This window comes from Gopherus flavomarginatus, chromosome 6, assembly GCF_025201925.1.
Source record: "Gopherus flavomarginatus isolate rGopFla2 chromosome 6, rGopFla2.mat.asm, whole genome shotgun sequence".
In the NCBI taxonomy this organism is placed as follows: Eukaryota; Metazoa; Chordata; order Testudines; family Testudinidae; genus Gopherus; species Gopherus flavomarginatus.
The window spans coordinates 18,352,227-18,367,409 of NC_066622.1; the positions used below are offsets into that span (position 1 = coordinate 18,352,227).

At 37.9% G+C, this 15,183-nt stretch overlaps 1 protein-coding gene across 16 annotated transcripts in view; it reads right to left on the reverse strand.

Moving 5' to 3' along the window:
* The window catches only part of RAD18 (RAD18 E3 ubiquitin protein ligase), a 159,082-nt gene that overhangs the window by 96,375 nt on the left and 47,524 nt on the right, over positions 1 to 15,183 (reverse strand). For all 16 annotated transcript variants that reach the window (XR_007774961.1, XR_007774959.1, XR_007774960.1 and 13 more), the window contains exons 6-7: positions 12,883 to 12,982; positions 9,407 to 9,591 (exon numbers count right to left, since the gene is read on the reverse strand). Coding sequence is in view for 13 of the 16 variants with exons in the window: in XM_050957459.1 (XP_050813416.1) it covers positions 9,407 to 9,591; positions 12,883 to 12,982 (285 nt within the window). In the remaining 3 variants the exon portion in view is untranslated. The remainder of the gene's footprint in view (positions 1 to 9,406; positions 9,592 to 12,882; positions 12,983 to 15,183) is intronic.

Genomic DNA, 15,183 nt, shown 5'->3' on the forward strand with positions numbered 1-15,183 from the left:
TAATGAAGGAAGCTTGCTGTATTCAAACTCAGTTTTAAAGTTAAGATGACGTTTACAAGTCCCATTTTTAAAATGGATTTAGCAATTTATATGCTTATATTTAATTGAAAGCCAGTGGGACTTCAGCTTCTAAATCATTTACATGCTTTAAAATAAGTTTACTCTTAGTCAATAATTTGGTAAAATAAGGAACAAAACGAAAAACCACCAGAAGTGTTGGATGTCAAACTAAGTTCTCTCAATTACTGTTCTGTAAAAAGCCCTATCTGTACTTGTTTCTGTGAGGTACCCATACATTTTGGTGTACACATCAAATACTAAATTATATAATCCTGAGAATGTATTATTAACTGGGAAGTAAGGTCAAGATTTTCAAAATCAGGAGTCGAAAGTTACACTTCAAATTTCTTACAGACACCCAAATAAGTGACCTAATTTTGAAAAGCACAGTTTCAACCTGGATGCCTAACTTTAGACTCCTGTTTATGAAAATACTGGCCTAAAACTAGGCTTGGAAGGATTAGATTTTTAATAGAAAAATGTCAGAAAATATCAATTTCACCATATGCACACAAACCAATGAAAAAATATTTCCATAGATGATATTCAAACTTTACAGATAGGCAAAGAAAAGAAACGCTGCCTGAAAATTTATCAGAGTCAAAATCCAGCTATTTTTTACTTGGATTTTGAATTAGGCTTGTTACAAATGGACTAGTGAATGAATATTAAAAACAGGTCTGATTTGTTGATTAAATAATTTTTACTTTGTATATTTTGACATAGGTTGACACTGTATGTTTTAAAACCTTAACTTTTTCAATTTCAAGATCTTCTGTCATTAAATAATTTTGACCCACTTCATAGTTTCCTGAAACTGTAAACATTTAAATAGAAAAAATGCTTAAAACCCATAATTTTGTGCAATTGTGAAAAATATTGATTAAAAAAATCTTTTAAAAAGACGCTTAAACATATATATTGATATTATCCATCAAAATTATTGAAATGTTGAATTCTGCCAAGCCTACCTAGAACCTTTCACTGTTTAACATTATTCAGACACAAGAGTATATTTTTTACACTACACACTGAATAAAAATTACCATGTTTATTACAATACTGGTAATTATATTCTCAAATACAGTATAGTCTAGTGGTTACAGAAGAGTCAGGGCTTCAGGATTCTGTTTTCATTTCTGCCTCATTGTGTGATCTTCTGCAAGTGACATAACTTCTCCAAGTCAAAGGACTTGTCTAAACTACAAAATCAGGTCAACTTAATTTAGGTCCCTCTACGGCTGCCGCAGTAATTCAATCAGCTGTTTTTTTCCACACTACCCTCCTTCTGCTGGTGAAGCCTGTCCTCACTAGAAGCGCTGAAATCGACTGAAGTGGGGCATTGTGGGGCACTGACAGCTGCACAAGGCTCACATTTGGAGCCTGGCAGATCTCAAGCATGGACGTGCTTAGTGTGGGGCAATCTGTGTATGGGGGGTTGAGGGGGGGGTCCAGGTGCGGAGAGGAGAACTGGATGCACAGGAGCTCGTTGGGAGGGTTCCAGGTGCAGGGCAATGGGACTCTGCAGGGGGGTCCAGGAAAGGTGGTAAGGGCTAGCGAGGGGGAGGGGGTCTGGATGTGGAGAGATAGGGTTCATTGGGGGGGGGTCTGGGTGTGGGAGGGGTCCAGGTACATAGGGGGTAGGAGTCATCGGGGTAGGGGTTTGAGTGTGTGGGCCTCTGTGGGGAGGGTCTGGGGGCATCTGGATGCACAGAGCTTGGGCAGACGGTGGAGCAGCTCCCCATATAGTTACCCCTCTTCCCCATGGCTGAGGGGCAAGAAGCGGGGGAGGTTTCTGGGGTCGCTCTGGCCGGCCCTGGCAACTCCATGCAGGAGAACTGCACTCCTCCTCCACCCCCAGCCCAGTCAGGACTAGCAGGTGAGTCCAGCACAGGGTAGGAGGGGGTTTCTGGTAGCAGTGGGTGATGCACAGGGTCCAGATGCATGGGGATTGGGCGAGGGAGGTGTCTGACCCAGCACCGGGCTGGCGCCCCCAACACCGCCACAGTGATTTACCTCTCCACAGGCCACTCTGGGTGCCTGAAACCACACACCTGTGCTGCTGGGGAGGGGCACATGACCACTCTTATGGCTTCCCATTGCTTCCACATCAGAAAGTCATTTTTTGGTGGGAAAGAAAAGAAATCTGTGAATTCTGTACACCTACAGTAACGCAGAATTCCCCCAGGAATAGAAATTGAGCCCTGTGCCAGGCTCACAGCTCGGCTCACAGCTCAGGCTGTAACCCAGGAGTATGAGGGTGGAGGGAGGGTTCCTGCTGTGAGCCCCATCCTAGGCTGACAGCTGGGATGAGCGGGGCCAGCTGTGAGCCTCACACAAAGTTCAATTTCACTGCAGGGAACCTACTGGAAATAGACATTCTTGTCAATTTCACAACTCCAGCTGTGAGCCCTGTTGCTGACAGTGACAATAAACAGCTGATGTAAGTAATGCAATGTCTACAGGGACACTGCATCACCATAGCTACACCAACATAAGCACTATGCTTCTCATAGAGAAAGAATTACGATGTCTGTGTAGCAGGCCACTTATGTCAGCAGAAGCAGAATTCTAGAGTAGACGCTGACATAATTAGGTCAACTTAAGATGCCTTATGTTGACATAACTGTAGCGTAGACCAAACCTAAGGGCTCATCTACACGGGCACTTTACAATGCTGCAATTTTCTCACTCAGGGGTGTGAAAAAACACCCCACTGAGCGCAGCAAGTTTCAGCGCTGCAAAGCACCAGTGCACACAGTGCACCAGTGCTGAGAGCCGTGCTTCCAGTGCTGCTAGCTAAGCCCTTCGTGGAGGTGGGTTTTTCAAAGTGCTGAGAGAGCTCTCCCCCAGCCACGGCAGTGCTTTAACGTTGCCAGTGTAGACTAGCCCTCAGTTTGCCTACTTTTAAAACAAACTATAACACTAGCAGTTTACCACATAAGCATACTGTACAACAAGTGAAAGCACTCACATGGTAAGACACTTGAAAGTTTAGTGTACTTCCTTTTGTAAACAAGTTATAAGAAAGCATCTATATTTCTTTAATTGAACAAATCTACCTTTGAAAATTTGTTTAGTTAATTGAAGCATGAGCATAATTGCAAACCATAAAATAACTATTGCATGTGTTTTATACAATATTTTAAAACATGCATGCACAAAACCATGAGGTGCATACACAAAACACACACACACAACATGATCCTGTTTGAAAATACTGGTGAACATATGTGAAATTTAAGGAGAAAATGAATATTTCCAGCACATGGGTTTCCCAACATGCTCACCTCCCTCTCTCTCAGGAGCTCATACTTCGCTTTTCCTGTTCTTCCTCCCCTAGAAACCAACACAGACCTGCCCTCTAAGATGATAAATAGGACTCACAAAGGGGGAAATTTAAAAGCCTTACTTCACAGTTTAAAAGAAGGCCATAACCTTCTGCACTTACATCTGTTCCCAACATTCTGTTCAGCCTAGATCCTTCAAGGAAACTTGCAGAATTGTTTCGCTCATGACCTACTCTCTAAAAGCCCTAATGCTAATCCAGCCCCCATACAGAGTCTCATCTACTTTAATAGGCAGGATCTTCCCTTAATTCCATAGATCTCTGTTCAGGCATATCAAAACATGTTGGTGGATCCCTTTGCAGGACTAAAAACTGAATATGGAAAAAAATCAGTAGTATGCAAAGGATTTCCCGGTCACCAATGAGGTTCTACTGGGGTATGGTGTGTGTTTGTTTTCATTTTACAGACTGAAATTACATTTGTTACATGTTTCAGAGTAGCAGCCGTGTTAGTCTGTATCCAGAAAAAGAACAGGAGTACTTGTGGCACCTTAGAGACTAACAAATTTATTTGTGCATAAACTTTCGTGGGCCAAATAAATGTTAGTCTCTAAGGTGCCACAAGTACTCCTTTTCATTACATGGGGTTCTAAACACAAATGCTAACCCATTATCATATCTAACGTTATTGTAAGCATTACATCTAAAAAGATTATACATATAAAAGATTTTCCTCTGTGATTAATAGCATAAGGAAGAGAGCGCTTTAAAATATGAATAATATATAGAAAACTCAAGTACAAATGTTCTTAAGTAACACACATTTTGTAAACTATTCAGGGCATGTATAGTATCACACAATGCCTTACTACACAGGTGTGCCAATTCTGCTTTGGGCCTCTAGGCAATTATGGCAATATAAATATTAAACAATAACTACTGCTCCCAAACCTAACCAGTGTATTCCTTCTTTACCAGCAACCAGCATTTTGTAGAATTAAAGATCACCATTCATTTGTTGCTACCAGCAACATATGGCTTATATATATACACGTTATTATATATTACTATTATATATAAGCCATATGTTGCTGGTAGCAACAAAGGAATGGTGATCTTTAATTCTAAAAAATATATATAAGCCACCGAGAGAGAGAGAGAGATAGTGATAGTTACCCTCACTAGGTGACCAAGATTAAAAAATTAGTGACTACACACAAAAGATAGAAACCGGCTATGGCTCATGATTTCCTGATAAACATGTGAGTAACCTAGTATAGCTGTTCAGGAGGAAAAATCATATGCTTTTTAATAGGCTATTTTGTACTAGAGTACATATCAGTGACTAGGAATTATTATGTGTATATGTATATTTATCTACTTTCCCTTAAAAACTGTTTGCATTTTGGTATGTATACATAACAGGAATCTTAAACTGAAGACAAAGCTGTCTCTTAATATGTAAAATATGGTATATGTGGCTCAGGAATATACAAACTCACTTTCTTCTTTCGAGTAAGAGGTATTACGTTTTCTTTGTACAATATTATATTCCTAGAAAGTTATTTCACAGTCCCTTAAAATAATTATTCAGAAGCAATTCAAAATTGCCTTTTCTAAAACTTTGCTTGCTGGAAGTACATTACACAAAAAATAATATATATGCCACAGTTAAATAAACAGCCATAATTCTGTTGTGGATTTATGGAAGACAGATAAAGGATCTTCACCTTCACATTTGTTTTGTAAACAAATCAATTCATAATCTCTTCACCACCATAGTCTGCTCCTCTCTCCTAAGCACATGACTGTCTACTGACAATCTGTTCCCACACAGCAAAGACTTTTCCTTCCTGTTTTTCACTTCCATTTTTGTTTATGTATTTGAAATGAAAGCTGACTGTCTTCCATTCTTCTTGTCCACCCAAACAACTAGTCTTCAGCAAGCTGGGGTCTAAAAAAAACACACACACACACACCCCTACCTGCTGCTAACTGTCCCTGTGGACCCTGCTGAGTGCATTAACGGTTAGTTAATTTCAAAGAGGACTAGATCAAAGTGCATTAACCAACTGTTAATGCACCTCAGCAGGGTCCACAAGAACACTTAGTCTGCAGCAGACTAGTAGTGTACATCTTTGTCCTGAGTATTTAAATTCTGCTCCCAGCATACGCAGTAATGGAAAACAAATTACATGAAAGGTGCTGATAGTCTGAAAAAACAGCATTGTGGGATTCCAAGATATTAGCTTGCTCAATTTATTATTTTTTTCCTTAAACTATCTGCAGCCCTGCAGACTTATCCTGGGATTTAAAGCCAAGCTGTTTTTTTCCCTGGCGCACACACCTTCACCAGTAAAACATTCTGCTACAGGAACTTAAAGATTCTCTTTCATGGTGCTCAAGCCAGACTGCAATCCAGTTCACTCTCCAATATCTTTATAGGCTACGCTGTGCTAGCAGAAGTAAAAAGTTGGCGGAATTCATTTTTGTCGGAAAAGCAAGCAGATGTGACTTGAAATATACACAGGAAGCAGACCTGTTAATTAAGAAGGTACTATGTATCTGAGAAAAAGTCTTCTGACCATAATCAATCACACTTTTAACATTTTCCAGTAGGTTTAACATTTTTAGTTACAAAAGGATTCTTTGAATTTTATTTGTGGGAAGGGATGGAGGGGAAATGTTTTTGAAAGAAGGCAGAGAGAATACAATTCTCATATAATAACGTATTTACAAATTTCCTAGATCCCCCTACAGTCACCCACAATTGCTAACCCCTGTATTTTACAAGACAAAGGTAAACTGTACTGATTCTCCTCTTTCTTACACCAGGACCAGGGTACAATCAGAGTAACTCCACTGCTAACCCAGTACTGAGGAGAATCAGATCCTACTTGTTCTATAATCATTGATGCATTTTCTGTCTTTAGTCTGAATTTAAAGAATGCATGAAAATAGGAAGTTTTGCTATATGTTATGTTGCCCTGAACTGACAGTCAGCAAGACAAGATAGTAGGCCAAATTCAGTATTGCTGTGAGAGGCCACAACTTACCATGACTTCAGAGAGAGTTGTAACCCACTACCACCATTGCTAAATTTGGTCATTAAATTAAAGCTGGTTTAAACTACACTGATAGCCATTATAAATCAATTCTAAAACGTAGCATCTCTTCCATTTAAGCTACTACAGTGATTAAACAGCTGTCAACATCATTCATCTCTAACCATATCAACCTGTCTCCAAATCACTGTACTGGCTTCCCTTTTTAATTCCACATGTTCAAGCTTCTCCTCACTTTCACGTTTCAGAGTGGTAGTCGTGTTAGTCTGCATCAGCAAAAACAACAGGGAGTCCTTGTGGCACCTTAGAGACTAACAAAAAGCCCAAATAAATCTGTTAGTCTCTAAGGTGCCACAAGGATTCCTTGTTGTTTTTCCTCATTTTCAGAAATTTTAACTTCAACCCCATGTCCATCTCTGCCTACTCCCTACCCCACCTAAGTTATTCCCGGATCTCCTTTATCTTTCCCATCCATGCCGTCCTTCTTTCAGGCAGCCCATTCGTCTTAGAACAGTCTTCCTATTGTGTGCAAACTTTCCCTGTCCTACTAAGAGCATCTGAAAATCCATCAGAATCACGCAACACCATCACTGTATCCCCAATCATGTTGTTTCAAATCACTATGTTGTATCTATTGCTATTTTCAGAGTGCAAGCAAGTTCTTCAAGGCTTACATTTCATTCTTTGCATTTTGTTATACTCACTTAGCTACTGGAAACTGCCACGCACATTTATGGAGATATGTAAAAGTCATATCAGATAAATTAAGTTGTATTCTTTGATATAATATTTTGTTTTCCCATGCTCAATAGTGCTCATAACCATGTTTCCACAATGAAACAGAACAAGGCATAATGGTTTTACCACTATTTGTTTTATTTTTAAAAAATGTAAAAATTATTTCTGGTTTTCTGACTGTCCCACTGTCAGAATATTCCAACTCTGCAATCTGGGCTCATTCACAAATGTAACAAACATATTGCTGCATAGAGTTTTACATCTGTTTTCATTCTGGTGCACATTATATCTCTGCACGAGAACTCAGGTTGGAGTTCAACATTTTTTCCAGGTATTTAGGTGGTAAGGTATACAGGTATTCAGTGTTTAAAAGGCAGATATTTCTAATAGATAAGATTATAAATTAGCCATCAGTCATTTCTGCACTACAGATTTGGGATAATCCTAAAGGATTAGCATAAAACAAGCTTTAATTCAATTAAGGAAATGATTCTTGGCCTTTACCATCCCTATCAGAACCAGGCAGGATACACTAAAACAATATGGGAAAGTCTTGATGGTCATGATCCCCGACCCCCGCACTCCCCCGATTCTCATTCACAGCTCCACATGCTGAAAACCCACACTTTAGGATAACGTCATTCTTCTCTATAGGAAAAGTATACCAATAGTTTTTTGCTTCCTCACTTTCTATATATGGGGCAAGTAACTGTGTTTTCATTTTCAAAGGAAGGATGGATGATCTGGTAATTAACGCACAGATCAGTCATGGAATATGGGCCCCATTCCTGGCTCTGCCACAGAATACCTGTGTGATTTTGGGCAAACTGAAAAGTAAATTGATCAAAAAATGCTTTTTTCAGGGCATTGAAATTATTCATGAATATGACACAAATTAGATTAATAGTTTCAGGTAAAAACATTTTCAGGACTGAGAAGCCAGTCACAAAACAGCTGGGGGCAGGGGTGCCACTGCCCCCCTTATAAACTTTAGATTATGAGCTGTTTGGGGCAGGAACTATCTTTTTGTTCTGTCTTTGTACAGCACACAACACATTGGACCCTAGGCACTACAGTAACACAAATAATAATATATAATTAAGTAGATTCGATTGTACAAGTATAATAATAAAAACAGAAATTAAATGTGTGACAGCAGTCAGTCAGTCTTGGAAAAAGACATAAGAAGTAACTTTTTATAAATTATATCAAGAGTTTTTTTTTGAGTTATCTTTGGGGCTTGAACTACACTAAATTCTTTCTATACCATTGTGCCAATTGTTTTGTATATGTAACAGATACAGTTGCTTCCCTCTAACTCTCATGCACTACTCAAACGACAAAGGTCATGTTGCCTATAAAGCCAGAAGAAATCCAAGAGAGCCAACGTGCCCTTATAGAGATTGGAAGGCTTGGCTGCATTTCATTCATGTCCCACAGATGGCACTAGCTAAGGAGAATGCAACCCACACCAGACAAATAGTGGTTTATAGCTTAAAGAATATTTACCCTGTAATTTCATTAGATGTTAGAACGAGTTCCATTTCCCAACAAAGCAAAGGAAACTGTTTAAAGAGATCTATGGTTACAGTTAGTTAATTATACTACAGCAAAGCCACATTTCTATATTGATTGGAGGGGGAGAGGAAATCTCCATAGCAATGCACTTTCTTGCTCATTAATTTCACACACTCCACATCATCTCCTCTTTATAAGACTAAATTGAAGATAAACCCAACTATACATACAGAATGCCCAACTGAACAAGATAAAGAGAAATTCAACACAGAAATTCCCCTGGCATTCTTAAAATCCTCTGATATTTCTTAGCTTGATACTGATGACCCAAGAATTTAAACTGGAGACACCCCAACATCATTATTGACATACAGTATCAGTGGCACCACAAAACATTTTGGAATTCATTGAGCAAACCAGGAAGTGTCAGAGGATTTTATCACAGTAGAAAAGATGAGGGTTTTATTTTTAATAAAGTTAAGTTACAAACTGTTTGTGCTGGATGCTCTCCCAGTATATGTGTGTCAACTAATTTTGCCATTTTAGCTTCATAGGTCACATGTTATATGATTAATGCAAATTCTCTTGATCTCCATGTTCTCCCACAAGTCCCCAAACTGTCTTGCTCCTATTCTGAGAGCTAATTCAGTTTCTCACAGGATAGAAAAAGAGAGAGAGAATTTCATAAGATGTATTAGGAACTCTAGGAGAAAACATTATAGCTTTGCCATCCTACCTGATTTGGGATTTAAAGAATCACATTGAGCATTATGCATATGCACAAATTCTTGATGTCTTTTAATGAGCTGTTGCCTGGTTCCTTGGATAGACAGCCCATGTTCCTTTAGCTTCCTCTTCAAATCACGGTCAGAAAGTAAGTTGTAAACGACTTTAGGCAGGGACTTCCTTTTGTGACCAGAACTGCAGGAGAAAAACTAAATCAATGAAAAACCAAGAAATTCTGTCTTGTATAGCAGGAAACCAAGCAATAACTTATAATTCTATAGCGTTTTTCATCCAGAAGGATCTCAAAGCACTTTACATGTAATGCTTATAAGAATCATATGAGCCACCATTGAAATGTTGCTACCTCTAAGGTGCAATGCAGTACCTACAGTAACATTCCTATGAAGTGAGAACACCTTACCCATCTAAAGCTAGGAGGGAATTTTAAATATACAGAATGCAATTACTCTAGCATAAATTGGCTCAGGAATTTGGGGTGAACATCTCCATCTCTTGTAACAAGCACCATGGGGTCTTTAATAGCTATAATGGGTGAAGATTTCAAGTTCATATCAGCTGCTACCCTGAAGCCTAGGTTCAGCATGCACTTAGAGGGAATTCAGCTCCTAGATTTTCCATCCAAATACTGGCTGTGCCATAATTACATAGTTATTGAGATTTTAAAGGTCACAACGTAGATTTGTGTTAGAAAACTTTCCAGTTTCCTCAAAGATATACCCCAAGGAAAAAAATTTCAAATAACTATCCTAAAAGCAAATTTGTAGATGCCACCTAATAAATTGTATTAAGAAAATGAATAGTGCTCTCACAATTAATTACCTCCTACAAAGAACTCCACTTCCTAACATTGCTTAGTGTGAAATAAGAATGTGAAGACATCCATTCTGCTGTAGCACAGGGGAAATAGCTTAATTACAGGAAATAATAGAAAACAGAAGGCTCAGTGTAACATTTACATTTTTGAATGAGCATAATATTAACTCTACTCAATCTTGGAGACAGAGAATGCATAAAACTGCAAATGTATGGTTACCTTAATTGTGAAATTTGTATCTGAGTTGATTAGATTTGGCTAGTGACCCATATTAATTCCTAGCTAATCTTCAATTTAAATAAATAATTGTGTGCTAGTGATACAAGAAGATAACAGTTACAGATGTTTTTCTTTTCTGAAGCAGAACACAACAATCCCCTTGCAGAAATTTTACGATGGCTCTCTACATTATACATTATGTAACAGCTTTCTACCTCTATAGTAAAAGATAGTTTACTTTTCATTTGAAAAAAGTGCATTTTCCAAGCAATTTTAGCTCATAATACTGAAAATAAATTTAAAATTACTACAAAACAGGTTTTCATGACAACCCTAATTACTTTACTTTAATCTCTTGTAATCACTGGAGCACATCTCGCAAAAAGATGCATTTCCTCCCAATTGCTTTCAAGAAAAGAAATGTTTAAGATTCTATTGGGGAACAAACTTTTTGTTGAATTAAACTTTTGCAGAACTTTGAAAAGATTTAACACCTATTGTAATGAACAGGCTGCACGACCTAGTGGACTGAGAATGGGGTGAAGAGGAGAGCAAAGGGCTGCATGATAATGCCAGCTATTCCATCAGAATGTTGGATCTCTACGGATGTTTTGTTTAAAAAAAATTCTAAATTTCTAAAGTCATGCTTACCTATAATTATCGATATCCTGTGTGCAATTTGGAACTAAATAACTAGCCTCACTGAAATACAGTGTTCAATATGACCTTAATTTATGACAAAGCAGAAACTGAGCAAATTCCTCAGAAAGGAACTAAAAACATACCAAGTGCTACAGAAATATAAAGTGTTATTGCAAAAAATAAAAATATTTCCAAGGTCACACTTAATTCCACACTAAGTAATCCCGCATGACTAATACCTTCTTGGATACTCTTTTAAACTCTGAGAAGTCTAGATGAAAATAAATCATATTATACAAAAAAGTTTAAATTCTTTTTATTCTAAAGGGAAAGTGTGTTTCAATCATGCACGTGCCATGAGCACTTAACAATTGCAACTAAAAGAATTAACTAAAAGGTCAACAACCTGTCAAAATAGTAAGATTAGCACCTGTTTGGAGCTGCACAGTACATTCCTGGGGCAATAAGACTGGTTACGATTGTCTGTCATTGTCTTCTGGATGGCAACAGACACACTAAAACACACAATTTGCTGTTCTCTTGAAAACCACAAGAGTTCTGTATTTAAAATCTTGGATCTAAGCAAACAAAATGAAAATTTAGCCCATTTTCTCATTTGTCAAAGAAGGCACGAGAAAACAGTGATAACAATCTCACTGAGCAGCAGAATAGAGCACAAAGTCTTTCAACTCAATTCCAACATTTTGATGCCATTATTCACTTGCAAACACTTCAACTTGTGGATTTTGTTGTAGTAAGCATGAGAATGCAGAACACAGGTTTAAACCTGCACTGAATAAAGCAGACATAAAATCACTTTCAGTGCTGGCACAACAGCATGTGTCAGAGATCCAGGGTTCGATCCTGGAACAGCAAGGTCTAGAAATAGTGCTCAGAAATTGGAAGAGGAGGAAGCACTTGTATTGTCCTCTGGCAAAAACAAGGCACTGTTTGAAAATGTCTCTGGAGGGAGCCATACCTAGCATTCTATGGTTGGAAAATTGTCACAGCACTGGACTCAGCAAGAGGGAGAGTGGAGACAGGTCAGAGGACTCTGGAAATACAATTAGAATGTGAAGGATGCATACAGCGAAATTTCTCCATGGCTCAATGATCTGTAGCAGTGGAAGATAATATTCCTGCTCAATTTAGATAATTGACAACAATGAGGAAGAAGACTCCACATCACTGATGTGAATAGGGCAGAAATGGGACATCATTAGGAGAGTACCTGTAACAGAATACTGGCCCTGGGATACGTACATAAAGTAAAGCATGTGCACAAGTCTTTGCGGTATCAGGGCCTTAAAGAGCAAGCTGTGCCCAATCCAACTGAGACTCCTCCCTTAAAAGCGGGAGATTGTACATTTTACTTTTTAACTTGAGAGCTTGGGAACACCTGCTTTTTGGCTCAATATCAGAGCTTTAAAGAGGAAAATTTGAAGCAAGGGCCCCTTCCTATCACTGAAAAAACGAAGACAAAACCCATCTAGATAGAATTTCGATGAACAGAATTACAGACACACTAACATACAAGACTATACTCACGATAAAACCTATAAAATTTAACCAAATTTCCTACCATTATAAAACTTTGACTCAATTACAAGAAAAGAAATAAGGTTGGCACCGAATGTATCATGCTGAGAGAAGAAAATCATCACCGTCGTTATTTACATAGCAACTTCGACGTCCATAGCACGTAACAGAGAAGCAAGACAGTTCACTATTATAACAGTAGCAGCAACTGGTCAAATTCACATACAAGTTCTTAAATTTAAGTTTCTTACCTTCTGAGACTGTCTTTCTTCTCATCTCTCGTCAAACAACTATCTAGGTGTCTGTTTATATACTGCTCTGGAATAGCAACCCCACACACAGGACAATCCACTGACAATAAAATAAAGGGCAAGTTGATGGATTTTTAAAAGCTTATTTATTAATTACTTACAGCAAAGCCAAATATTTTCATATGAAAAATACAATAGTTATTTACGGAGAGTCAAACACAGAACTCTATTTTTCTCTTTAGAAATTTGGTACATACACCCAGACAAATACTAAAAGGTAATCATTTCCATTTCTAAAACATTGATTCCTACCTTTTTCAGTATTTTGAGCAGCATCTTCTACCCTGTCACAGCTTAAATGTTTCATATGTTTGCTATGAACACTGCAAATATAGGGGTAACAATATTTGGGCTTCTATGCCACTGTAATTGTGCATTACTGAGTTTATGTAGTTTGAATTATTTCAACTCCCACTAAGGAAACTGTTCTTCAATTCTGATGAATAATAAGATATGCCAATATTTCATACTCATGTAGCATTTCCTTAATCCAAGGATTTCAAAAGGACTACTTTCATATATTCATTAATTAAACTGTGCCTTACAGGAGCCCTGCAACAAAGACAAGTATTAACCTCATTTTTTGTATGGGTAACTGAGGTAGAGAGAGGTTATGTGACTTAGCCATGGTTTTACAGCATAACCGAGAACTGACCCAAAATCTCCTGCTCTGCAGGTAACACATGCTCCCTCCTCCACCTACAGCAGAGATCATCTTAAATGAACTCTTCATGTATTTATGTTCCCCTAAGCATGTATTTGTAAAAAAGAACATTGAGATCTGCAAAGATGTTGCTAAAACCTTTTATTCTTTTAATATGCTTGCCCTTATGTGGTCAATCACTATGTATAAAACCCCTCTACTCAGTAATTTTTAAGGCATAATTTGAGACTGAGATTCTTCAATCATCATCACCACTGTGCTAATATAAAAAGGGTCAGTTTTAAAACAAGAAAATTAATTCGTGATGTCCCTGTAATACTGTTTCTTGTAAAGAAATTTGACGCTGAGACTTCGACTAACACTTCTACAAAAACCTTGTGAAACTCAAAGATAATTGTATGATCACACTTTTGTAGTACCCACTGGCTCCTGAATCAGTATTTCAAATCAGAAATACCTTAGCCAAGACAGAAGTACGACAAACAAACAACTCTACACAGCCTATTATTGTATCTGAGATTTATGGTTCAACTCCCAACATGGCATCAGAAATAATATTCTCCTTTGTAATAACTTTAGACTCAGCAGGTGCTGACAAGAGAATCTTTCTAGTATTGTTTGGCTAACTAGATCAGATTTGTTGGAATAGTTTATGTAATGAATGCTGGTTTAGCTGTTAATCATAAAAATGGTAGCCCTGAAATCTTCATTTACTAAAGAACAAATGAGGAGTATACTATACAGAAAGACCTTACAGTTGGTTTCAGTGAGAAAATATGATGCACAATGCCAAGTAGCAGATCATCTGGATATGTGGATAATATTTTTATATAGCCACTTTTCTGACCATAACGGCATATTTAAGTGGTGTTTAGCAAGCTGATGAATAGGTACAGACTTGTGAGTGCTAATCTAGTAGTAACTAAGTATGCAAGTCTTTCACGGAGGTCCTGGAAGTCACGAATTCCTTGACTGGAGGAGCGCTGGCAGCAGCGGCAGGGCACTGGGCCACTCCCCAGCCCCAAAGAGCAGCAGCAACTGCCAGTGCACCCCCACAAGGCAGCAGCAGCCCCCTCTCTCCCAGCACCTATAATTTAGTTCAGGGTGTTTTTAATAAAAGTCATGGACAGGTCACTGGCTGTGATTTTTCGTTTATTGCTCATGACCTGTCCATGACTTTTACTAAAATTACTCGAGACTAAATTGTAGCCTAATAAATTGTCAAATAGAGATTTAAAAGAAGAAATAAAGATGCGATAATAGTCACATTTTTACACTTGCACAATATATTTATTTCCATTTTGTTCTTTAATCAGGACAATAAGGTACCACAAGGATGTCAAAATTAAGAAGATTCCACTGTTTTATTTTAGCAAATTTTGTTTATTCTGAATATTGAAAATACTAATTTGTGCTTTTCTTAGCACTACAGAGGACACAGACCTACAGCAGGCTGAAGTATCTTTTTCTGGACAGCATATCAACAGAATTGTTAACTAAAATGCAACAGCAAATAAACAATGTACCTATGTGTGTCTCTCTCAACTCCATTATAACTACACCTTTAATACACTTCA